Here is a 27,366-nt window from a genome sequence, read left to right on the forward strand (position 1 = left end):
AAAAAAATCGAGGGGATATGGACTCCATAAAAGGTCCTGTCAAAGTAAGAACGGTATCATTGCACTATCGACGACTATAAATAAATTTAATGCGAGACCGAGTACTAATGTACTATTCTATAAATAAATATTTTGCATGTGACTCCTGCGTATAAATATATACAGTTATAAATACTTCTGGAATATCTAACAAATTATATTATATAGGCTGTTTTAAAGCATTTTCAGATGAAAATTCAGAATATACCTACTGAATTAAATTAAAAGAAATGGGGGAATCTTTCAAATCTAACCCCAACCAGTGCAGGGACCAGATATTGCACTCAGTTTTAAAACCATACATTTAAAATTAGAAGAAGAAGAAGAAGAAGAAGCAACCTACTATAAATTTAAGTGCCGTTGTGCTACGTGTTTTCGTCCAATACAACAGATACGGGCCTCCAGTTGGGATGGTCCAAAGGAACACGATCCAATTCAGGCCCTGAGATTCGAGTGGAGAAAATCAGAAAATGTTGAAGTTGAATCTGTAGAGTGTAGAGTCCGGAGGTTTTGCTTCTCTCTCTTCGTTTCTGCGCACACTAATAATAAACCCCACGGGAGAGAATAGCAGCAGCTAAAGGCGATGGCTCTGGCGCGATGCGGCCGCGACACAATCCGGCGCTCCATAAATGCCTCCGCCGCAACTAGATGTGATCGCATCACAAACCCTGTGTTGTTCTCTGGGCATGGTCTTCGCTTTCGCAAACTGGAAGTCATCCTAACTACGGTACCTTCAATTTACCCTCATTTAGATCCCTTCTCATTTTCTTTTCTTGTCCAATTATTAGCTTCTGAGCTCCATTCAATTGTCACAATTGTTTTATGAAAATGGACAGACAATAGATAAATTGGGAAAAGCTGGAGAGACAGTGACCGTTGCGCCAGGGTATTTTCGCAATCATCTCATGCCCAAATTGCTGGCGGTGCCTAATATTGACAAGTACGCCTTCTTAATCAGAGAGCAGCGCAAGGTTGTTGTTGTTATTCTTCTTCTTATTATTTTCATTGAGTCATTATTTCTATTTTTTTTTCTGGGTCAATTTTTTGTTTGTCTTGTGGTTTCTGGGGGTTCATTGCTTTGGGGCTTAATTAATTCTTTGAATTTAGTTCTGGCAGAAAATAGCAATCTAATATTTTTCCTTTTTTTTTTTTAATTATTTCTGTACTGGACAGCTATACCAAAAAGAGGAAGAGGAAGATAATACAGTGAAAGACACAAAGGCAGATGATGCTGCAAAGGTTATTTATCTACACCCTCAAATTCCCTCTGACTATAAAAATATCTGGCATCATTAATTTTGCTTTGTTTCATTGATCTTTCTTCTTCTAATTTGTACTTGTGTTCTCACTCTTTTAAGTTAACCGAAGAAATTTCTTAACCATGGGCTTTATCTTTATATGTATCTTGTTTAACTTTGTTTAATAGGAACAAGAAGCGAAAATTAAAGAATATCAGATGGCGGCGAAGATCCTTGATAATGCTCGCCTGGTCAGCATACTTATTACAAGATTGATTACATTTCTTTCTAAGAATTCTTACATATGCAAGTGAATACCATTAATCCTATTAAACCATGAACCATAGGTTTTGAGGAGGTATATTAAGGTTGACAATGAAATACGAGATCCTGTAACCAAAGAAGAGATCGTGACTGAGGTACTTCTCTTTGATTCTAATGTCTTTTTGGGAGGGTGATTCGCAAAATCCATATTTTACTATATCTACATACATGGGGGAGTTATAACTTCACTTTGGTATATTGTTAAGAGGGATGACTATAATTGATGAGAAAGGTTGTTAAAATGCTATCACATATATCACAATGTATTCAAGATCGTGTGGGTTCAAATAAGAGTATATAAACAGTGTATTGTATAAATAGGACTGCCTAATTTTGGCCCTTTAATTGTTGCACCTGGCTCAATCTTAGATTCCTTTTTTTGGTGCTTCACTTAGCCTGCTTAACTATTGCATTTGATTTGGGTCAGACATCTTAAAACTGGTTGTGGTTGAAATAACCTCTGAATTGTTGTTATTGGTTTAAGTGAGTTCTTAATCAGCTAGCAGATAAATGGTGCATTGCGTCATCTTTCAGATAACCAAAAAGTTGAATTTTTTTACAGATGTGGTAAACTTGAAGATGTTATACATTGGGCTGATATAGAAATTATAAATAGAAAATTTGTGGTCTTAGAGTGTGACATTAGCATTTTAGGTCTTAATTCAACCGGCATGTTAACTGAACCAATGCGAAATTTCATATGCGGGTTGATCAACACGTGTTTTTGGCACCCACAAAGTTCAGTTGTCTGATTGAACCAAGTGCAACTAACTAACACTTCATGTCTGGCTTCCCTCAGTACATCTATTCAAGTAGAGAAAAGGGTGTAGAAGACCTGAAGACTATTAAATAATTATTGTTGGCTTCTTGGTTACACTTAAAATGTAAATAAATATTTTTTTATTATCCTTGTTAAATCTGTTTTTATGTTTCTGATAACCTTGCTCTTTCTCTTAAGGTGGCAAGGCAGTTAATGGTGAATATAAAACCAGAGAACTTGCACCTGCCAAACCCGCTCGATTCTCTGGGCGAGTATGAGGTGCCTCTTCGATTGCCAAGAGATATACCCCGCCCTGAAGGAAAGATACAGTGGACGTTAAATGTGAAGATCAGGAGAAAATAAAATGTATTTTAGCCAGCACAAGAAATTTATTGTTTTCCTGTAGCATTTTTTTTATTATGCCGTCAGAAATTTTGAACTCTATTAATGGGACTGTTTTCGGGAGAACAAGAAACCTTCAACTTTCAAGCTCTTCTATCCATTTGATCCATGTTCGTTGATTTTAGAAATAAAAGATAGTAATGTGTTATTTATCTTTTTGTCTGCCTTTTTGTTGAGATTTATGTATCTTTATCGCATTATAGAAGTTATAGGGTTATATCGGTAAGAAAGGAATTATAGAAGTTATAGGGTTGCAAATGCAAATTGTAATGCCTATATAAACTGAGGGATCAATGGAATCAATTTCAGTTTTTAGAACCACAATTCTTTTTGGTATCAGAGCACTTTCTGATTTTCTGGCTACTGTAGCAAACCCGCGGTACTGTAGCACATACCTCCTCCTTCACCTCCGCCAGGGCCGCCTGAACGTCGCCGGAGCTCCGCCTGGTCCGCCTACCTCCGCTTAGGTCAGCACTGGTCCGCACAGGAGCTCCCATGCTCTGGTCCGATCTGACCTAGATCTGATCAGATCGGCTCTACCTCAACCTAGGCCGATCTGCTCGGTTCCGCCACCTAGGTCGCCGGACGGACCTCCTTTCCCTCCTCCCTCTCTTGGCCGAGCACTGTAGCTCCGCCCAAAGACCAACAGCCACCTTGTAACTCCAGTTACAGCAGCTCCAGTTACAGCAGCCCCAGTTACAGCAGCCTCAGTTACAGCAGCCCCAGTTACAGCAGCCCCAGTTACAGCAAGTCGGTTCTTCTTCTTCTAAGCCGAACCAGAGGTAAGGGAGTTCGGTTTCTTGCTTGCTTTGGCCGGCGTGGGAGGCCTAAATCCCGCGATACCCGAGAAGCGGGTTTAGATTGAGTTTGGGCTCGAATCTTGATGAGATAGATCAAGATCGGGTCAAGAAAGAGAAGAAGAAAGGGGGAGATGGTTTAGATCCGTCTTGAGGAGCAAGATCGGGTCTTTACGAGAGATACGAGTGATCGGATCGAGAAAGGGAAGGAAGTCAAGGTGATCTGTGCGATCGAAGACTTGGATCCTTTGAGAGAAGATGTCCAGCGAGGGTGACAAAGGGAAAGGGGTTTTAGAGTGCCTGTCGGGTGTTGATCCGGAGGTTCTAAAGGTGTTGGTTGGTCTTATCCAGGGAGCCAGTGTTCAGACCAATACCTTGGCACGTGATCCACCACAGGTGAAGTTTGATCTCCAAACTGTGGAGCTTAAGCTTGATGGACCGTCCTCATATCTGAGTTGGTCGCGTCGGATTGAGACTGCTCTGGAGGGGAGGAAGCTCAAGAGGTATCTGACAGAGGATGAGCCAGCTAGTGCTACTGCTCAGGCTGAGGAGTGGGAGACCACACATGCTTTGATCTACACCTGGTTGCTCAACTCGATGAAACAATCGATTGCCTCTTCAGTCGATGGCATCCGACGTTTGAAGGACATTTGGGCAAAGCTGAAGAGGACCTATGGTGGGACTGAGAACCACATGAGGGTGTTCCAGATTGAGCAAGAGGTATTGGCTGTGGTGCAGGGTGATAGATCGATTTAGGATTACTCCTTGAATCTAGAAAAGCTATGGGCAGAGCTTGATCACTTATCACAGGGGTTGAACTGTAGTGATCCAAGCTGCAAGAGAGAGGAGCGCTTTCAACAGACAAGGACTATGCAGTTCTTGGCTAAGCTGAACTCGGCTTTTGATCAGAGTAGATCAGTTCTCCTAGCCCAGACGAAGATTCCTTCATTGGATGAGGCTATTGCAGCGATGATGCAAGAGGAGAGTCGCATGGTGATACATGCTGAGCCGAGTGGACCCCCAGGTGCACGATCAGCTTTGGCTGCCTCGAGCTCAGGTATGACAAGTGCCAAGGGGGAGACTCGCAGGTGTTACAACTGCGGGGAAACAGGTCATCTGATCAAGGCTTGTCCTAGGCCACCAAGAGAGAGAGATGCAGGTGGTAGAGGACAGTTTGCGAACCGTGGACGCGGCCGTGGGGGCAGAAAAGGTGGAAGAGGAGGCAACCGGGCAAATCTGATGGTTGCAGAGGAAGAAGAGGAAGCTATTGTGGGATTATCTGAGGAGGATCTGATCAGGGAGATAGTCAGGAGGAGGCAGAGAGGAGCAAGTGAGGAAAAGAGTGCAGTTGATGATGCATCCATCACGGGTAACGTTGCTTCTGTTGCTTACTCAGCCACAGGTACTTGTGATACTCTTGCTATCCCCTCTATATCCACCACTAGATCATCAGATTGGATAGTCGATTCTGGTGCATCTCGCCATGTGACTGGTGCTGCTAGGGAGTTCTCTTCCTATACTCACCTAGCAGTTCCAGAGAGCATCCGGATAGCCGATGGTACGGCTCAGCCGGTGGTCGGTAAGGGTACAGTGAAATGTACCAACACTTTGACTTTGTCTAATGTTTTGCATGCTCCTTCTTTTCCTGTGAATCTTCTATCTATAAGTGCCATTGTCTCACAACTAAATTGTGTTGTTTTGTTTGATAATCCCAAGGTGATCTTCCGAGAGAAAGAGACGGGCAAGGAACTTGGGACTGGCACACTGTATAAGGGCCTGTGGTACATAGATAACGAGGGTATGGACTCGGCCCTCTCATCCATTGTTGAGAGAAGTGTAGAAGACCTGTTGTTGCTCCATCATAGGCGATTGGGTCATTCTTCATTTCCAGTTTTGAGTAGGTTGTATCCGCCTTTGTTTGAAAAGGCAAATAAGGAAAAATTGGTGTGTGATGCGTGTGAGTTAGGCAAGCATACCAGAAGCTCTTATGTTAGCTCTGGTAGTAGGAGGTCTTGTAGTTTTGATTTGATTCATTCGGATGTATGGGGACCTTGTCCTACAACTACTTTGAATGGATTTAGATACTTTGTGTCGTTTATTGATTGTTTTTCTCGTTCAACTTGGCTTTACTTGATGAAAAATAAGAGTGATGTGCTTGCTTGCTTTAAAAATTTTCACAAGATGGTTCAGACTCAATACGGTGCGGTTGTGAAAGTATTGAGATCTGACAACGGGACAGAGTACACTAATAAGGCGTTTGGGGAATACTTGTCATCTCAGGGGATACAGCATCAGACCACGTGTCCGTACACACCAGAGCAGAATGGGGTATCGGAACGGAAGAACAGGCATCTCCTTGAGGTAACTCGGAGTATGATGATTTCGATGAAAGTCCCAAAGTATTTGTGGGGGCAAGCAGTTCTGACAGCATCATATTTGATCAACAGGATGCCCTCACGGGTATTGGATTGGAGGTCTCCAATTGAGATGCTGACAGGTAAGAATGGAGACATTCTTCTTCTCAAAACTTTTGGGTGTGCGTGCTTTGTACATGACAACAGACCAAATGTGGGGAAACTTGATCCACGGGCGGTGAGATGTATCTTTGTGGGGTACTCAGCCACTCAGAAGGGGTATGCGTGCTGGAGCCCAGTTGAGAGGCGGATGTTTGTGAGTATGGATGTTACCTTTCACGAGCTCGAACCATACTACTCCTCAGAAGCAACATCACCATTTGAAGACTCGCTCGATACAAGAGGTATAAGGCGAGAGGGGGAGAGTAGTGGTGATGGTGAGAGGAGGACGGTGAGTGTGGTGGGTGGTATTAGTTGCCCAATTCTTGAGAAATCGGCTGTGGTTGAGCCGGAAAAGGAGAAGAAAAAGGAGAATTCGGTTAGCATTGAGACAGAAGTTGAGAGGATTGAGCCCGAGGGTGGTAGAACTCAGGCTCAGGGGGAGTTGCGATATGGTGAGGTGTATGTAAAGAGAATGAAACAGAACGAGGGAACCGTGCCTACAGTGCCACTTGTGCCAAGTCCCTTGTCCCTGCCTACTCCGACTCTCGAGACACCTTGACCATCCACCTCAGACCCAGAATACACAGGTGATATGATTCCTCTCTCTACTCCTCCCACTCCTCTATCGGTAAGGAGGACTTCTCGCGAGAATGCAGGCATTCCTCCTAACCGATATGGTTTCCCACATGACATTGCCAGATTTGTCTCTTACTCACACATATCACCTGTACATGGAGCATTCATTGCATCATTAGACATTGTCTTTATCCCTAAGTGTTGGCAGGTTGCTAAAGAAGATCCGAAGTGGAGAGCAGCCATGCTAGAAGAGCTTAGTGCCATTTGCAAGAACAAAACGTGGGAACTTGTGTCACTACCACCAAGCAAGAAGGCTGTTGGATGCAAGTGGGTCTTCACAGTAAAGCAGAATCCAGAGGGTCTGATTGAGCGCTACAAGGCTCGGTTGGTAGCGAAGGGGTACAGCCAGACCTATGGCATTGACTATGACGAGACCTTTGCACCAGTGGCGAAGATGAGCACAGTGAGGACACTGATTTCCATGGCAGTGAATGGTGGATGGCAGTTACACCAACTCGATGTGAAGAATGCATTTCTTCATGGTGATTTGTTGGAGGAGGTGTACATGGAGGTTCCACCAGGGTTTGGCACAAACCAGACAATGGGTAAGGTATGCAGACTAAAGAAGTCACTCTATGGGTTGAAGCAGTCCCCTCGGGCATGGTTTGATAGGTTCAGGAGAGCTATGGTAGGCATGGGCTATCAACAAACCAATGCTGATCACACGGTGTTTACCCGACAACATGATGGTCACATTACTATGCTAGCTGTGTATGTCGATGATATGATCATTACTGGGGATGATGCGGGGGAGATTGCACAGTTGAAGGCAAGATTGGGGAAGGAATTCGAGGTGAAGGATCTGGGACAGCTTAGGTACTTTCTTGGGATTGAGGTGGCTCATGAAGCAGGGGGAATTGTTCTATCTCAGAGAAAGTATGTCCTAGACTTGCTCACTGAGACAGGCATGTTGGGGTGCAAGCCTGCAGTATCTCCAATTGATGTAAAGGCCAAGATGAGTGCAGAGGCAGGAGAACAGGTTGATCGTGAGAGGTACCAGAGACTAGTAGGCAGGTTGATCTATCTGGGTCACACTCGTCCCGATATCTCATTTGCAGTGAGCGTGGTGAGCCGTTACATGCATGACCCTAGAAAGGATCATATGGACGCAGTGTACCACATTCTGAGGTACCTGAAGAGTGCACCAGGAAAGGGCCTATTTTTCAGGAAAAATGGGCACATGAACATTGAGGGTTATTGTGACTCTGACTGGGCTAGTTGCCAAGATGACAGGAGATCCACATCTGGCTACTTTATGTTTGTAGGGGGCAACTTGGTCTCATGGAAGAGCAAGAAGCAGCCAGTTGTCTCGAGATCGACGGCAGAAGCCGAGTACAGGGCCATGGCATTAGGAGTTGCCGAGATGCTGTGGTTGAAGAGGTTACTGGAAGATCTCAAGGTGAAGCACGAAGGGAAGATGAAATTGTGGTGCGATAGCAAATCAGCAATTAGCATTGCCAACAATCCGGTGCAGCATGACAGAACCAAGCATGTGGAGATCGATAGGTTCTTCATTAAGGAAAAACTGGAAATTGGGCTATTGGAGCTGAGTCACGTAGCTACTAGAGACCAAGTAGCTGACTGCCTCACTAAAGGACTTAGCTCAATGGATCTAGTTAGGTTATGTGACAAGATGGGCTTGATGGATATCTTTTGCCCATCTTGAGGGGGAGTGTTGAGATTTATGTATCTTTATCGCATTATAGAAGTTATAGAGTTATATCGGTAAGAAATGAATTATAGAAGTTATAGGGTTGCAAATGCAAATTGTAATGCCTATATAAACTGAGGGATCAATGGAATTAATTTCAGTTTTTAGAACCACAATTCTTTTCTTTTAATAGTGTGGTGTATTGCGTCAGAAAATGACTTATCACTCTTCTATATGTTTTTATCGCCTTGATTCTACTACATTTAGTTGACTTAGATCACCTTTTTTTTTATACTTCAGATATGCATGATGATGTTCGCTTAATTTGCCATATTTGTTTGTAACGTTCGCTTAATTTGCCGTATTTGTTTGTACCGGTGCTAGCCATATACTGCAAATACACTACAATATTGTGTTCCCTCCCAGGCTCAGTAGCCATGAGCCTTACAGAGAATCAATCAAAATCTCGACCGTTACTGAGGGTGGACTAGGAAGTTCTGGCAACTGTACTGTGAAATACATACCAAGAAAGAGTACTAGTTTTTGAGGAGACGAAAAAGTGTCAGTTTTAGTTTGTAAGAACATTTATTTGGTAGTGTTGTAAAAAACATCTATTTAGGCGGATTAGTCGTTAGCAATGACCAAATCATTATGAATTTTTCCGACTAATAAATCAATTATTTCTAATTAATTGCTTGGCAGTATCTTGTCCGTCCGATGACCGCATACTGTTATTTACAGCAAACCAGACACTGGTTTGGTACAAGCATGTTCTGGCACGCACATGGTACAGTGATGTTCTAATTCTTTCAAACTAAATTGTTGCGGAACATCTCAATCAAATCCAAAAACGCCCAAATAAATTTGCAAAAAGTGTGAAACAAAGGACAAATGATAAATTAATGTGTCATTCCACAGGTGGGATACAAGTCATACAACTAAAGATAGTCCAACACTAGTATCTAAAAGAATAATAAAGCAATCTCAGGCAGACTTGATAGCCTGAGATGCGACAAATATCCCCGAAGAAATTATCGGATAAGAAGTACATGCACACAAAAATCCTAGAGCTACGGTTATCAAATAATGTCAATTTATGAATTAAATAGACAAAAACAAGAAAGTTAATGGTGGCATCAGCTCAAGTCAAGAACATCAGCGCCAGCAAGAGCAGCATGAATGCGAATATTTTACTGTTTGCCAGTACCGAGGACGATGCTGCTGCAAGAGAACCATGAGCTACTTGTTGCCTGAAATTTATTTAAAAAAATTAATACACAAATATTCTTTCCTTTTTATGGTGCAACAGTCTTATCTGTTTCTATTACTAGAAACACTGCTATCCATATAAATGGCATACTTTAAAATGGAAACACATAGAGCTTGTGTTGCGTCTTTCAATCAACATAATTTTGTTCGGAGACGTTTGTGTAACAAACAAAACTTGCGCAAAATTTTGCAGGGGCAATGTGTGCAAAGGAACCAGGATGGCAAATAGGAAATCTAGACAGCAACAGAAGAACACTACATGCAAATGCTTCCATTCATATTTGAAAAAAAGAATATGTACTATACCCTTCCTTTCCAATTGCTCAGGAAATTACCTAAACTACCCTCCTCTCTCTCCCTCTCCACTTCCCTGCCTCCAGGCTTTCCCAATAAACAAGTGAGAAAAAGGAATACTTCTGGCAAATTTAAAAAAAATAATATAACTTTCTACCCTAGAATCTTACTTTTGTTTGTCTTTAAGAAGGCCACAATAGAGGATATTGCCAGGAGCAACCATCTCAGTTACATTATATCCACTCGGGTCAGGGACATTTATGTAAACTTCTTGTCCTAAATACCATGTGTCCAGGTTTTCTACACGCAAGTTCCATATTCCAACATTGTCTAGTGACACCATAATAGCAGTCCATGCACCAGGGAAGACCTATAAATATACACACATCAACAAAACTTAAATTCATGTGTTCATAATTTTATATCACAAGAAAGTGTAGCTATACATAGGAGTCAAAATTAATCTGTTGATGTATTTTTATACTTAACAATCAAACAACATTATTTTAACAATGTATTGCCAAAAAGTCTTAAGAAACCATTCAAAAATGACCAGAGAGACTGACAGAGAAACCAGCAAATTGAGTAAACAGAAAAATACCTGAATTGTACACCGAGAGACACCATCCCATTTGTTATATGTGCCTCTACTATTCTCAGTCCACACCCCATAATCCATTCTAATAATGCAAAAAAATGTACATATAAGTAAAAGAGAACAGTGGAGAAAAGATTTGTAAACACATTTATTGCCAAAAACAACTGCTTAAAAGAGCATAACATCTTTTGTACATACCCAACAATAAAGAAGGCATATCCATCCAGGTGATAAGTCTGAACAACTGTATTGTTATTCTGAAAAACGATTTCCATGAAACCCTTATATGTCGCATTAATTATGGAAGAGCTCATTTTCGGTGGTCCACTAGTTGGACCAGTCGGGAAATCGGCTGTATACACGCCTGACTTGTCATACAAATCGGCAAGTCTCAATGGTGTCTCAGGCGGTACATAAGAGATCCCATTCAGGGTGGTACGCAGTTTACCGTTGATATTTACTGGTGGTAAGTTTTGTAGTACATAGACTTGAGTTACATTAATTTGCCCATAATGGAATGAGCCTTGTGGATTTGGTCGAGCAGCACCAGTACTGACATTTGTCCTGTAACAAAATAGCAAATAAGAAACAAGTATATCACAGACTGTACTAGCTCGTGAAATAAGAACAAATGATAACTTCTATAATCGTCAACTACCTAAGTTATGATATCAGACTGCAAATTTCCTATGTGTATATGTCTTGTATGAAAATGACATAATGAGAAATAAAGAAAATTAGAATCTTGCATAACACCAGAAAGCAGAAAATTCGACAATTTCTTTTATACATGGCCCCTCCAATATAATGCAATGATTACAATTTGACCCAACAGTAGTAGACTTAAAAAGGTACAATGCCAGCGAAGATGATCAATAAGCAAATTATTTGCAAAGGACACATGTAATCCAGAAAAAGAACAAAAAGGGTTTCTCATGCACCTGATAGATCGGGCCTGGTTCATGGACCAGGTCTTGTCGTATACATCATTAGGCCCTTCAGGAAGAGGTCCCGAAGCCTTCCCTTTTGAATTTGAATAATGCAGAACCCCAACACCTGTTACCCGATCCCACACCGAATCGTTAACAAAACGAGCACTGGCTACAATGTAATAGTCGCTGCTTGCATTTTGGTCCATGGTGACAAGAAAAGAGTACGACTGGCCCACATGTATGTCTAGATTAGTGTAATTTTGTTGTACGGTATAGGTGCCTTCAGTTTCCGCCATGAGGAGGTTATGGCCTTGTATCCGAAAGTTGAGGCTAGTTGAGATCCCCACATTGTGTACGCGGAAGCGATATGTCTTGCCTGAAATTGGGATCAGTCAGAGCAGGAAGAAACAACCTTTTGTTTGGCTAGCTTGATTTTAGTTGTGACAAACACTAAATAAATTGCAACATTCAATGTTTAAGGAGAATTTTTTTTTTACGTACCTGGCTCAACATTGATTGTTTCATAGTCAATACCAGATGGTACAAGGGAGGTGTTGTACTGGTATGGTCCTTTCCCATTTATTAGGACGCCATCAGGTACACCAAGTGCCTTTCCATCATCTAACAGCTTCCTCAAATCCTATAGAAAGAAAGAAAAGTATTCTTTCATAATGTACAAGTTTATAAATAAAACATTCTAGGCATCTACTTAACAAAAAGTTTTCTCATACCGTGTGGTTCTTTTTGTACCAGTCCCCCATGAAGAGTGTAAAATCTCCATCTGGTGTGTCAAATGGCACTGAAATGACAGCCCGATTATTTGCAGTTATGCCCCCGTACCCCCCAGCCGCTCTCTGGAAGTTGAGTGAGGGAAAATAGAAGAAACTTCCAATTTGATCCTTGACTTGAAATTGGTACGTCCAGTTCCAGCCAGAAGGAATGGGGCAATTCGTCCCTAAAACCCCATCTTGCCAACAATTTTTCCTCATTTGGATTCCATCCCTGATTTGCAAATTTTAAAGAAACCCAGATAAATTTAGAAATTAAAAAAAAAAAATTCCCCTTTTTAAGAGATGAACAAGTGAAAAATATAATTTAACCTTACCAAGTAATCAGTAAAGGCTCATCCAAGCTATTCAATACATTAACCACCACATTGTAGTTGGTAGTTACATTCATCACCGGGCCTGGGAATTTCTTGTTAATTGCTATCACCTATAAATATAAATCCAGCCATAAATTTAATTAAGCTAGGTACAAAGTTGAAAACTTAAGAAAGCTTTTAGCGGGATAAATTAAAAAATCCAAAAGCAATATTCCTCTTACAATTAAAACCATACAGCGTCAACTTTCAATTGGATGCTAAAATCGAGTTATGTTTCTCTTAACAGCTTTACTTTCGTATTAGTATAGGTGCGTAGCAGAATTCTATTTATTTGAAAAAAAACCACACACTTTTAACTATGCAAAAGTCCAACGCGAAAGTTCGTTACTAAATAAGGATTAAATTGAAACGATGAACAGAAATCTCCACTTATACTCCATAAGCCAGTCGAAACCATCACAAGGATACACATATGAACATTTCATTAGTTTTTTGTCAGCAAAAGTTTTAAGAACAAGAAACAACTGGAGATCACCTTTTGAGGGACACCAAGAGGAGAAGCGGTTATGTAGGAGACATCCCAATCGAAGTAAGCGAAGGGATCAGCGGCATTAGACTGCCACGTCAGCACCGCCGCCGTTAGAACCGCCACGAACACAACCCGCCATGTCAGCATCGAGCCTCTTTCAGGTCAAAAAGAGAAGACAAGATAATGTAGCTGTACCGCGAGTCGGCGAATAGTGTACCTCTTTTCTTTTCTGCGCTCTCGGCTCGGCTAGCTTTTTAAATTTTTAGCACTATCAGAGAGCTTTCTCCCTTTTGAATCCTGAGCAGCAGCTGCTAATAGTCTCTCTCTCTCTCTGTCAGTCTAGTATTGTGGTGGGTTTGGTAGGGTTTTAAGAGAGGTAGTGGTATGTGTATGAAAAACAGAGCAAGAGCAAGAGCAAGGCCGAATAATAAAAAAAGTAGTCAAAGATGCAATTTTGGACAGCTTGATCTCTTTCCTTTTTCAGGGCTCTGCTCCGTCGGATGCATAAATACGAAATAGGAATGTATATATTACGCCGTGCCCCTTGGCCTTTTGATTTTTTAAGGTACGCACCTCCTTAAAAGTTGCTTCTCACAGTCACAGTACATACACAACAACAAATGGGAATTCCTAATTGGTCAATAACATAATGTTTCATTTATTAATATAGGTAATAATTTTTATTGATGTCAGTTTATATGAAAATGTAAAAAAAATGTTCTTTTATAACTTATTTTCTGTATAAAGATACAACAAACAAACGATGAAGCACTAATTTAAAACAGAAATTTTCTCATGCCAATTGAGGAAAATTATAATTTGGCAAGGGTCACTAGAGGCGAATTCCTAAGAATTATTTTTATTTAAAGGATATCATAGTAAGATTTCCACCGCGAAGCGCGTGCCATCGATTGAACTTCGCACAGAACAGGATCACTATTCATTCAAAAATAAAAACAGGATCAGAACTGTTAGTAGAAGAAGAAAAAAAAAAAAGGCCCCGTTTCGGGGAATGAAATCTGCTCCTTTTCTTGAGAAAAGGAGGACCCTCCTATTCTCCAATCCGAACCGTTCAACATTGATCAAACGGCATCAATTACATCTGATTTATTTGTGCTTTGAGATTCGTGTCATATTAAAAAGAAATTGAAGCCGTTTGATCGATGTTGAACGGTTCGGATTGGAGAATAGGAGGGTCCTCCTTTTCTCAAGAAAAGGAGCAGATTGGCTTCCCCGTTTCGGCGTCCCATCAAGACACTTGGCTATCTATCAGTGGTGGATTGAGGTGTTTCGTGATCTAGCACAGAGGGTTGATTTGATATCTTTATCCTGAATTGATCAAAGCACATCAAGTTGAGCACATGCAGCGCCACCGCGGCACGCGTTTTGATTTTATTTCTCTTGATTCACTCGACTGTGTCCACAGTGGGCGCATTTTTCGGCTTGATTTGATCTCTTGATTCCGTAGTTACGATGGTAATGCAAGTGCGATTGCAACCGTCCGGAAATTCGCATCCAACTCACAAAGCTCTATACGATATTTTGATTTTTGAGATTTTTACAACAGTATTAACAAACGAATGAAATTGTATATTATATTTTTATTAAAGAATAATTAGGGTAGCGTTGTGGATTTAGATACAATAAAATTAAAGACAATTTTGTTAGAATAAAATATTTCAAGAAAAAATATATGAAAAACATAAATATTAACATTTTCCTAATTTCCTGCCGGTTTAAATGTTTTTATTTTTAAATTGTCCATGTATTTACTTTAAATATTCAATTAAAAAATCAAATAAAAAAATCAAATCTTTCAATGCGACAGTTTTTTTTTCTGAATTTGTATAAATGATACTTTTTGCATATTTGATATTTATTGGAACTGTTTTGAACATGTTAACATTTGTCAATTACGTATTTTGTAAATGAATTTTGAAACTGTTTTACATCTTCATCATTTCATCAATCAAATATTCATCATTAATTAGTCATCGGACTACGACTTAACGGTAATAATATTCTACGTATATATTAAATTCTATCAAGGACTAAACTGAAATCAAATATTTTAAAAATTATGAATAAGATGTGTGTGAAATGGAGTAATTAAGTCTTAGGTTTCGTCTCCCTTGAAAGTGGCGCCTCATGCTCGTCTCAAAAGCATGTTAAAATCTGCATGTTCCATGTTATGTTAATTGCTGATTGGACGAGGGTTAATTTTATCAAAGAACAGTTAATCCATTTAATGATCCACAACCTTAACGGTCGAAATTAGGTCTATATTAAAAGGAGACTTACTTTTTCTTCTCTCCAAGAATTAACGGCTACATTGAAATATATAGCCTAACGATTGTCCGGATTGACAAGGAAAGAATACAGACATGATAAGATGAGCTATAAAAATATACATTTTAGGGTCAATTTTATTTTAAAGGGTTAATTTTTTACATATTCACACTCCGAGACAACCCGCCACGTATTTCTACATAAGACGCATTTACATCACATACATTATCAATAAATATATAATAAAAGCCATATTTATTTCATAAGCAAAAATATTATACAAACGATCAAGATAGACACAACTAGTGAAACGACCACTTCCATGCCCGTTCAATGTATCAATTATTAAAAATAAAAATTAAATTAACATGTGGCATATTATTCCTTGGTGATCTTCCCGCTTTAGCTCACTCACAACCTTGCTCAGTACCTTCATCTTCATTACCTGGAACCCACATAAAAGTGGAACAGGTGAGAGATTCGAACATCCTCTTAGTGCGGGATTTAGCTCCAGTCCGGAGTTTGTAAAATCTACTTAATTCTCACAAATATAACATGGAAAAAATACGATTAAATAAATGAACAAATAATCTCTAATGCAATCCTACATATTTAAATCGTTATTCACATTCAAGTTTTTCGTTAATCCATTTATCTACCAATCCAATGGGAAGTCCAACTAACATTGGAAGGCCGCCAATCTACTGGGAAGTCCAACCAACAGTAGGAGGCTGTCTCACTAGACGGGGAGTCCACCCTACGCTAGGTCTTAACCCATGACAGGATCGCTTTCGCCTACAGTCACGTTAATGAGAAGTCTAGTCGAACACCGGACCCAATGTGCACACCCCGATATGCGAACATATCGGCCCCTGTTCACTTTACTTATCATTTCACATCATGTATGTTAACTCAACACAACACATCCATTGATCAAGCGAATAATCTTATTCTAATATTCACTAACAAAGTCAAATGATTGTTCAAATTCAACATGCATAATTCTACTGTATAAAAATAAATGCAAACAAAACGATAAGTAATAATTTTACAAAGTCCAAGAAAAACCCGCACCTGTGGTTGTAGAATAATTGACGATTACTTCTGCGCACTCTACTTCCTTGCCACGTGAATCTAAACCATATACATATGATTTTCAAATTAATATTATTTTATAAACAATAATAACACTTCCCTTACATTTTATTTTCTTCTGTTCTATGATATGACTATTTGATTAATTATATTCAAACTTATGAAACTATTGCTAAAAAGGAATAAGTTAAATATCACCATATCAATATAATTTATCTGTTTCTTTCCAATAAACAAAACGTATACAAAGAAAATAATAATAATAACAATAATAATAATAATAATAATAATAATAATAATATAATAATAATAATAATAATAATAATAATTAGTGAGTTTAGACAAATATTTAATTTAGAGTTATCAAATACGAAATTAAACTACAATAATATTTTGATTAACTGATTTAACTTTCTACAAAATCATTATTTTCAATTATTCATTTCTAAAGGTATGATTTAGTTAAAGTATATATTAATATCTAGATGTGAGTAAGAGATGCCATATTAATATAGTCTTCATTATTAACGAGACTTTAATCATAATATGAATAACTATAAAAACAACAGTAAGGAATTACTTATATTAATTATTACTAGTAAATTTCAGATTATAATATTATGATTATTATCAAAGAAAATAATTTTTAGATTATAATTTTTTTTAGAATTATTATTTCGTAAATCCTTAAATAACTTATTCTAATCAATATATCTACTTAATCAATGAAATTCATACAATAATAAAATATCATAGTTTTTAGAGTACCTTATAATCCGAATTTTTCCTGAGAAGAATCAATCCAATTTTTGCAAGAGAAATTAATAGAGAGATATGTGACAGTGATCAGAGGTTTATTATCAAAATAAAATGGAGGTGGTTTAAGACAAAATAGAGGTGAATATTTGTAAGGAATGAGTTTCAACGTGTATATTAAAGACTTTTAAATGAAATAACCTTCAAGATTAATTGAGATTGAGGAGGTTTAAGTTTTTGAACGTTTAATTAATTTGGCTAAAAGAAAAACTATAGGTTTTTGAAGGTGCTGGTGCGTTTAATTAAATTGGAAGCTGCTGGTGCATTAAAATAATTCTTGTTTATGTAAATAGACATTTAATTTGATGCTAAGCAGCATTAAGACCATAATATCAAATAATATGAGGAGTCTATATTAATCGTTTTATATTTTCTTAATTGGAACATCTTAATGTAATGAAAGATTTTAAATTAATTCATACCTTGATTTATTATCTTAGTTTACATGACGTTACAACATACCTCACAACCGGCCATTTTTATTAATACCCAAAAAAAAAACGTTTTTACCAAAATAACCTCAATTTTTTTTTTTTTTAAATCTAACCAGACCGCCAGGATCACTGGCGGTCCACTTCCATAGCAGACCGCCAAGGATCTAGGCGGTCCACTATGGACCAGACCGCCAGTGATCCTGGCAGTCCACTATGCATTAATCCGGCCGGTCGTGATATCATGATTTTTTTTTTCCAACGCAAACAGTGCTACGCCTTAGATTTTTGAATTGTATTGATTTGATGTGGGCAACCACGTGGAAAGAGAGTGATATCATGATTTTTTTTTGGACTATGCACCACCGATTTCTAAAGGTCTGATATTTTAGATTTTAAAAAAAAATCAATTTCAGATTTCGAAGTCTATCCAGTGTTGTAAAAACACAGCCAGCAGTTTTGTCCGATTAATGAATTAGTCATTAGTGGTAATTAAACCGTTATAATTTCTTTTAACTAATTGATTGATTATTTTCAAATATAATCAATTATTTTTTATTAATCGTTTGACGTTATCCTATCCGACAAACATATACTATTATTTACAACACTGAGTCTATCTACTAGCTAAATTTTCGTTATGATCACGTGTGAATGGTGCTAGAAAACTTTCAAAAAAACAACTCTTTTGTACATATATGTGGTAGATTGACCGATATTTTTAAAAATACTCAATTAGCAAAATATTTTAATAATAATAATCAGGTTTTAAATAGAATTTTAAAAGTACTCAAACCGTGAATTTTTTCCACGGTTTCGAAATTTAATTCGAAACTGTGGAAAAAATTCACGACTTCGAATTTTCTTTTTTTTTTGCAAAATAGAATTTTAAATTTTTTTTTTTTATATTTTGTATTGAAATGTTAGGAATGTTGAATATATTTCTTTGAAAATAGATGGAATAAATATAATTTGATTTATTAGAAAGACTGCAACAAATAACCCGGATCAACATATTTCAGATCGGATTTTTCATGGCGGTAAGAAAATTAATATATTTCTTTATGTGTTATTATAAAAAAATAAAAATGCTTGGCTTTTGAGTAATTGATGCCGATTCAAAAGTCACTTCTAGGTAATACATAAAATATTGTCATCCTTCTAGGACATTTAATTTCTAAAAAATTGTATCTATTTTGAAAATTCTTTTTGAATAACAATCATTAAATAACTTAAAGTTTTTTTTTTTTCAAAGATAGATACAACTTTTTAGAAATTAAATGTACTAGAAGGATGTCAATATTTTCTATATTGCCTAAAAGTGACTTTTGAACCAGGATCAATAACTCAGAATCCAAACATTTTTATTTTTTTCTAATAACACATAAAAAATAATCGATTATATTTGAAAATAATCAATCAATTAGTTAAAAGAAATTATAACGGTTTAATTACTACTAATGACTAATTCATTAATCGGACAAAACTGCTGGTTGTGTTTTTACAACACTGGATAGACTTCGAAATCTGAAATTGATTTTTTTTTTAAATCTAAAATATCAGACCTTTAGAAACCGGTGGTGCATAGTCCAAAAAAAAATCATGATATCACTCTCTTTCCACGTGGTTGCCCACATCAAATCAATACAATTCAAAAATCTAACGCGTAGCACTGTTTGTGTTGGAAAAAAAAATCATGATATCACGACCGGCCGGATTAATGCATAGTGGACCGCCAGGATCACTGGCGGTCTGGTCCATAGTGGACCGCCCAGATCCCTGGCGGTCTGCTATGGAAGTGGACCGCCAGTGATCCTGGCGGTCTGGTTAGATTTAAAAAAAAAAAAAATTGAGGTTATTTTGGTAAAAGCGTTTTTTTTAGGGTATTAATAAAAATGGCCGCCTCACAACTCTTCTCTTACATATATTTCTTATTAATTTACCCCATCAAATTAATTCCAGTCATTAAATTTTACTTTCCCATTATATCTTTGTGTTCTCTTCTTTTAATTTTGCTCATTCTCCTAGTTCCCTCAACCGATCAATCTCTTTTTTGTGTGTGATAAAATAATAAACATTTTAATCCTCTACACAATAGTTCATTTCTCTTCTCGTTCATCTTCCTCTCAGATACAAGAGAACAATTACTGTTATGTTTTGACCCAAATTGCTATTCGGGCCCATTGGGCTTTGTATCTTTAATATGTAGTCTTTTGTCATGAGAGAGAACTAAGTCTAATCAGAATATCATTTTCAGTTGTCTCTGTCTCTTACTCTCTTTCTCTTCTCAAACCATAGAAAACCTAACAAATTGGTATCAGAGCCATCTTGCCGTCGGCAGTCGATCGACGGTTCCAGGGTTCAGATCTGTTCCGCTGCTGTTAGGGTTTTCAATTTTGCTTCGCTAATCAGATCCATTTTTCTCTGTCGCGGGTAGCGTTTCTGTGCGGTCAGCGATTTCACCTGAGCCGCGATAATTCCTTCTGTGTTGCGTGACTCTGATTTAGGTGTGGTGTACGCGCTTCTGTGAGCCGCGATTTGTTGATTTGGGTGCTTTGTACACACGGAATAATTGAAGCAGGTCAAATCTAAGATCCTCTAATTTTTCCCATAAATTTGGCGTTTCTGTTATAATTCCGAAACAATTAAAGTTCATATCCGGTTTGATTTGTGCTAAATTCCATTTTTCTGTTAAATTGGAATTTTCAAATTTGGATTTTGTGTTTCGGTGATTGAAGGAATTTTGATAATTTGGGGAATTAATTAATTGGGTGTTTTAAGAAATTGAATGGATATGTCGGCAAAGTATGATATTGAGAAGTATGATGGGAAGACGAGTTTTGCACTATGGCAAGTGCGCATGGCAGCAATTTTGTCGAGCCAAGGCGTTAAGGATGCCATTTTTGGTCGAGATAAATTGATTGATGCATTGACGGATAGTAAGTGGAGAACTATGGATGATAAGGCACTCTCCATTATCCAATTGTGTTTGAGCAATTCGACATTGCAAGAGGTCCTGTCGGAGAAAACTGCTAAGGATTTGTGGGAGAAATTGAAGAACATTTACATGAAGAAGTCTCTCACCAATCGGTTGCGGTTGAAGTTGCGCCTCTACACCCTTCACATGGTTGAAGGTACATCAATTTCCGATCATATTTCGGAGTTTGCATCTATTTTGAATGATTTGGGTAAGATTGATGTTAAGGTGGAGGATGAGGACCAAGCTCTTTTGTTATTGTGCTCATTACCCGCATCATACAAGGCATTTAGAGACATGTTGATTTATAGTAGAGACAAGATTTCCCTTGAGGATGTTAAGAGCAATTTGCAAGCCAAGTTGCACATTGATAGTGAAATGACCAATAATGAGAAAGGAACTCAAGGTGTTGGTTTGGTTGTTGATCGAGGTAGGTCATGGGACCGAAACTCGAAAGATACAAGGACCTGTTCGAAGTCTAGGCACAATAATTTGGTGTGTAACTATTGTAAGAAGAAGGGACACATTAAGGCCGATTGTTTCAAGCTCAAAAATAAACAAAAGGCGGATACAAAAGGTACTTCTTCAGAAGAGGCCAATGTGGCTGAGTGTGACACGGTTGATACTCTTTGTGTGGTAGACACCAATGTTGATGACATGCATTGTTGGGTGATGGATACGGGTGCTTCGCAACACATGACTCCAAATAGAGATTGGTTTGAGACTTATGAGTCTATGGATGGTAAGGTTCTCATGGGGAACAATAACATGTGTAAGGTTGCCGGAATTGGTTCGGTGACAATTAAGTTCCATGATGGAAAGGTCCGAAGGTTGACGGGTGTGAGGCATATACCCGATTTGTCTAAGAATTTGATTTCTTTGGGGCCTCTTGAGGAAAAGGGGTGCAAGTTCCAAAGTGAAGGTGGAGTCCTTAGGGTTTCTAAAGGGGCTCTCACAATTATGAAGGCAAAGAGGATTGGAACTCTTTATTTCCTACAAGGTTCCACGGTCACGGGCTCGGCCGCCATTGCGCGTTCGGGTACTATCTCGGATGCAGATGCTACAAAGTTGTGGCATATGAGATTGGGGCATATGAGTGAGCGAGGAATTACCATTTTGAGCAAGAGAGGCTTGTTGTGTGGCCAATGCACGGGCAACTTGGAGTTTTGTGAGCATTGTGTATTTGGCAAGCATAAAAGGTTGAGTTTCTCCACGGCCATTCATTCGACCAAGGGAACATTGGACTACATCCATTCGGATCTTTGGGGACCTTCTCGTGAGCCATCTAAAGGTAATGGTTCTCGTTACATGCTTACTTTCATTGATGATTTCTCAAGGAAGGTTTGGGTTTATTTCTTGAAAGAGAAAAGCGATGTGTTTCGCACCTTCAAAGAATGGAAGTCACTTTTGGAGAACCAAACGGGAAGGAAAGTTAAGAGGTTGAGAACCGATAATGGTTTGGAGTTTTGCAACCGTGAGTTTGATAATTTTTGTAAGGCCGAAGGGATTGTTCGGCACAAGACGGTGGTCCACACTCCTCAACAAAATGGTGTTGCAGAGAGGATGAATAGGACACTACTTGAGAGGTCTAGAAGCATGCTTTCAAATGCGGGTTTGGGTAAGGAGTTTTGGGCAGAAGCCATTAACACATCTTGCTATTTGGTGAATCGATCTCCTACCACTTCAATTGAGTTGAAGACACCCGAAGAAGTGTGGTCAGGTAAGCCGGCCGATTATTCGAATTTGAGGGTGTTTGGTTGTCCCGCTTATGCACATGTGAATGAAGGAAAGTTGGAGCCTAGATCAAAGAAGTGTGTTTTTGTTGGGTATCCCGAAAATGTGAAGGGGTATAAGTTGTGGTGTCCCGAATCATCCAAGTTCCTTATCTCGAGAGATGTCATTTTCAATGAGTCGGCAATGTTGAAGGCAAATGATGTTGCACCCGAGCCGACTATTAAGGAGAATGAGAAAGTTGAGAAGAAGGTGGAGTTTGAGGAACCGGTCCAAGAAGGTGATGATGCGATCTCACATGATGATGCCAATTTAGATGAAGGCCAAGAAGAGGCACAACCATATGCATTGGCAAGGGACCGAGCTAGAAGAGAAATTCGACCACCTACAAGGTATGGATACTCCGACTTTGCTTATTGTTTAGCGATTGCAGAGGATGTGGAGTATTGTGAGCCATCTTCCTATAAGGATGCGGCCAATTGGGTCGCTGCTATGAATGAAGAGTTACAATCCTTGCAACAAAATGAGACTTGGTCTCTTGTGAAACCTCCTAGTAGTAAGAGGATTGTGGGTTGCAAGTGGGTGTTTAAGAGGAAGATTGATGGCTCAAATCCCGCGGATTTTCGATACAAGGCAAGGCTTGTGGCTAAAGGGTATAGCCAAGTCCAAGGTGTGGACTTCAATGATGTATTTTCTCCCGTAGTAAAGCATACCTCCATTCGAGTTTTGCTCTCTTTGGTGGCAATGAAGGATTTGGAGTTAGAGCAAATGGATGTGAAAACCGCCTTTTTGCATGGTGATTTGGAAGAGCAAATTTACATGAGTCAACCGGAGGGTTTTGAGGTTACGGGAAAGACGGACCGTGTGTGTCTTTTGAAGAAGTCCCTTTATGGCCTTAAGCAATCACCGCGGCAATGGTACAAGAAATTTGACTCATTTATGGTGAGTATTGATTTCCATCGTTCCAATTATGATAGTTGTGTTTATTTCAAGAAGTTGGATGGTGGGGATTTTGTTTACTTGTTGCTCTATGTGGATGACATGTTGATTGCATCCTCAAACTTGAAAGAAGTTAGGAGGTTGAAAGAGCAATTAAGTTCGGCATTTGAGATGAAAGATTTGGGGGCCGCCAAAAGGATTCTCGGGATGGAGATCACAAGGGATAGGTCCAAAAGAAAGTTGTTTCTTTCACAAAAGAGTTTTGCCGAGAAAGTGCTACGCCGTTTTGGCATGGAGAAAGCAAAGATTGTTTCAACACCTCTTGCGGCACATTTCAAGCTTTCGGCCGCTTTAAGCCCAAAATCTGATGCTGAGAAGAAATATATGGAAAAGGTTCCATATTCGAGTGCAGTCGGGAGTCTCATGTACTTGATGGTGTGTACTCGACCCGACATTGCTCAAGCTGTTAGTGTGGTAAGTAGATATCTCTCTTGTCCCGGGAAAGGGCATTGGGAAGCGGTGAAATGGATCTTCCGCTATTTGAGAGGTACTATTGATGCTCGTTTGGAGTTTGGTAATGGCAAGACACTAACCGGTTATGTGGATGCGGATTTTGCGGGTGATTTAGACAAGAGGCGTTCTTTGACGGGTTATGTTTTTACCCTTGGAGATTGTGCAATTAGTTGGAAGTCTACACTTCAAGCCACTGTTGCACTCTCAAGTACCGAGGCCGAATACATGGCAATTACCGAGGCTATTAAGGAGGCTATTTGGCTCAAGGCGTTTGTTGGTGAGATGTCTTCTTCCGAGGGTCCTATTACGGTGTTTTGTGACAACCAAAGCGCGATACATTTGACCAAGGACCGCATGTACCATGAGAAGACGAAGCACATTGACATTAGGTACCATTTTGTTCGAGATGTGATCTCGGAAGGCAAGGTTGCCGTGAAGAAGATTGGTACCGAGTCGAATCCGGCCGATATGCTCACAAAGCCTCTTCCAATTGCAAAGTTCAAGCTTTGTTCAAGTTTGGTGTCGGTTTGTTTCTAGCTAGTTTGAGCTAGTTTTGTTTCTAGCATGTTGCTAGTGTATCTTTATGTTTGCTTTATGCATTTGCTTTATGTTTTAGTTTATTTTAGATGCAATTTGGTTCAAGGTGGAGATTGTTATGTTTTGACCCAAATTGCTATTCGGGCCCATTGGGCTTTGTATCTTTAATATGTAGTCTCTTGTCATGAGAGAGAACTAAGTCTAATCAGAATATCATTTTCAGTTGTCTCTGTCTCTTACTCTCTTTCTCTTCTCAAACCATAGAAAACCTAACAATTACAATGTTTTTTTTTAGCAATTCACATAAGATTAATTTTAGGTTATAATTTGGCACCTCTATGTTTGACCTTTAGATGAGTTATGTGACCGACGTGGTTATAATTTGGTACTTTGTTCATCTGACGATCGCATTCCGTTATGTACAACACTGATTATACGAAGCTAAAATGCTACGTTAAAATATTTATCCCAATTTGAAGGCTAGAGCCTAGGAGTCCGTATCTCCTGGAGCAACTTAGAGTTTGAGTTTAGACTGGGATTATTTGATTAGAATTTGGCTCAATTCAATTTAACATTCATACATAATTACATATTATGATCGGACAATCCGGATTCAAACTGAAATTTTGGGTTACTTATTGAGCGAATCTGAATACAAGTAGAGGCCTGTTATTGTTATATATTGAAGACAGTTTGAAGACAAGTTTAGTTGCGGTACTTGCTTTTAAAAACATATACTGTGACATTAATAAATCAGTAACCGGAATCCCATATAGACGGGAGATAGTTATTAGCGCATGTATTATATATTAATATTAATATTAATTAACACGGCCTAACAAATGAAACAGCCCATCGTAAACGGCAGCTATTCGAGGAGCTGACTTTTTTTTTTTTTGTGCGGGAGTGGGAGCGGGACCATTTGTGTCACCGCTTCATGGGTTGTTTTCACTCATTATCACATTGCTTCGAGTCTTGGAACGGATAGTAAAAGAGCTAACGGATAGTGCTGGTGAATTTGGAAACCACTAAATGGGCAACAACAACAAAAAATGTGAACGGTTAATTAAGATTGGAATAACAAGTTCGATCCTGTAATTATTTGGAAATAACAGAAGATTTATTTTCCCATTCTAGCGGATGACTCCACCTTTCTAGATTTTCAACATAAAAGCGGAAAACTCCAAAGCAGCCGTTCAAGCTCTCTCAGACCGTCAGACGTGCGGTTCTATTGGGAATTTGGGAGTCTCAAAGCCCGAAACGCGTTCTCTGTCGTGCGATTTATGAAAATATCATATCTAGATGGATATAGCCATATAGGCTAATGGATTTCGTCACTCCTTGATTCCAGCTGGAAACAGGCAGAGTTGCGGATCAATTATCAAATCACCTGAGACTGAGACTGCGAGTTCCGACAAATATGTTATCAGAATTTAGGTATGGAGAAGCACCTCTCCCTTTTTTTTAACAGTAACAGGCCAAGCCTTTTTTAATAGTGGGAACTGGGAACCAAACATTATTAATCAAAAAAATGACTTGAGAGTAGGTCTAACCATCGGACATATTTTCGTTTGATGGGTTCAAACGCTATTCAATTTGCTTTAAGGTTCGTGTGTTTTGTTTCAAAATTTGTGTATTTTTGCTTCGATTTTTGTGTACACAAATTTTAAAATGGATCAAACGGTCATAAAACTCATTACACTCAAAAGTAAATTCGATGGACATTAGAACTACTCCGTTCTCAAGAAGAATACCGTTTAGATCTGACAAAAGAAAGAATCGGTGTGTTTCTAATAGTGTGAAGTGTGAACCAAACATTCAACCCCCTCCCTTTTTTCAATAGAAGGAAACACTTATCACGAAATAATGTGTTTAAGATTTTTAACCAAATCTTTTAACATTTCAAATCATCTCTTTAGGTGACTCGACGGGGCAGCCTTGTATATTAAAATATTTATCCACTCATTTATTCAAAAGAATACCGTTTAGATCTATATAATTTTGGATCATCCAAGAATAGAACTATTCTTGAGTTAGCTTCACTACTCTCAAACTTTGGTGATCCAAACATAAAATAGCAAATTATGTTAGCTCAAGAATAGCTCTATTCTACTAACTCAAATAAATGGTGGGTTAGCAAGAATAGAGGTAGTGGGGTTAGTGATATTAATAAAATATTGGATTCCTCTCAATTAGAGTTAGTTTAAATATTAAATTAGTATAAATAAAATATTTTATTAGTATTAAATAAATATAATATTACATTAGATTAGTATTAAATAAAATATTAGATTAGTATAATATAATATTAGTTTAAATATTAAATGTAATATAATATTATTTTAAATATTAAATTTAATATAATATTAGTATAAATATTAGATTATATTAGTATCAAATAAATAATAGTTTAAATATTAAATATAATATAATATTTATTTAAATATTAGATTATTATTAAATAAAAATAATTTCAAATTATATTAAATTAAATTAAATGTTGGAGTAAATATAATATACTATTAATTTAAAATTTTAATGTAATATAATATTTGTTTAAATATTAGATTGGTATTAAATAAATATAATATTAGATTAGATTGGTATTAAATGAAATATTATATTAAATATAATATAATATTAGTTTAAATATTAAATTAATATTAAATAAAATATTAGATTAAATATAATAAAATATTAGTTTAAATATAATATAATATAATATTAATTTAAATAATAAATCTAATATATTATTACTTTAAATATTTTATTAGTATTAAAAAATATTAGATTAAATATTATATAATATTAGTTTAATTTTAGATTAGTATTAAATAAAATATTATATTATTATTAAAAATATTAATTTAAATGTAACATAATATTAGTTTAAATATTAAATTAGTTTAATTATTATTTTATTTATTTCTCTACATTGTTATTCCAAA

General features: G+C 37.9%; 2 protein-coding genes across 2 annotated transcripts; one reads left to right on the forward strand and one right to left on the reverse strand.

The window, feature by feature from the left end:
* The first annotated feature begins 545 nt into the window (after positions 1-545).
* On the forward strand, positions 546-2,898 carry LOC144567168 (Ribosomal protein L9/RNase H1). Its single transcript, XM_078317226.1, has 6 exons — positions 546-766; positions 876-1,010; positions 1,213-1,278; positions 1,466-1,528; positions 1,625-1,696; positions 2,560-2,898. The coding sequence occupies exons 1-6, from the start codon at positions 623-625 to the stop codon at positions 2,722-2,724; spliced, it is 645 nt and encodes a 214-aa protein (XP_078173352.1). The 5' UTR covers positions 546-622; the 3' UTR covers positions 2,725-2,898.
* A 6,357-nt stretch (positions 2,899-9,255) lies between these two features.
* Positions 9,256-13,540, reverse strand: LOC144567169 (monocopper oxidase-like protein SKU5). Its single transcript, XM_078317227.1, has 9 exons — positions 13,097-13,540; positions 12,562-12,671; positions 12,188-12,458; positions 11,958-12,096; positions 11,466-11,832; positions 10,723-11,088; positions 10,528-10,606; positions 10,097-10,296; positions 9,256-9,613 (listed from the first exon to the last, which is right to left on the reverse strand). Exons 1-9 carry the CDS (start codon positions 13,235-13,237, stop codon positions 9,505-9,507), a joined length of 1,782 nt encoding a protein of 593 aa, XP_078173353.1. The 5' UTR covers positions 13,238-13,540; the 3' UTR covers positions 9,256-9,504.
* Between the last annotated feature and the right edge of the window lie 13,826 nt (positions 13,541-27,366).

This window comes from Carex rostrata, chromosome 16 (genome assembly GCF_964058835.1).
Source record: "Carex rostrata chromosome 16, lpCarRost1.2, whole genome shotgun sequence".
NCBI lineage: Eukaryota > Viridiplantae > Streptophyta > Magnoliopsida > Poales > Cyperaceae > Carex > Carex rostrata.

Bases quoted from the DNA above. Each gene is read 5' to 3' on its own strand.
- LOC144567168 (XM_078317226.1), top strand. From the start codon at position 623: ATGGCTCTGGCGCGATGCGGCCGCGACACAATCCGGCGCTCCATAAAT. The intron at 1,279-1,465 runs GTTATTTATCTA...TTTGTTTAATAG, and splicing joins AGGCAGATGATGCTGCAAAG to GAACAAGAAGCGAAAATTAA. The intron at 1,697-2,559 runs GTACTTCTCTTT...CTTTCTCTTAAG, and splicing joins AAGAAGAGATCGTGACTGAG to GTGGCAAGGCAGTTAATGGT.
- LOC144567169 (XM_078317227.1), bottom strand. From the start codon at position 13,237: ATGCTGACATGGCGGGTTGTGTTCGTGGCGGTTCTAACGGCGGCGGTG. The intron at 12,672-13,096 runs GTGATCTCCAGT...TTATATTTATAG, and splicing joins CTCTTGGTGTCCCTCAAAAG to GTGATAGCAATTAACAAGAA. The intron at 11,089-11,465 runs GTGCATGAGAAA...ATTTTGTTACAG, and splicing joins AACCAGGCCCGATCTATCAG to GACAAATGTCAGTACTGGTG.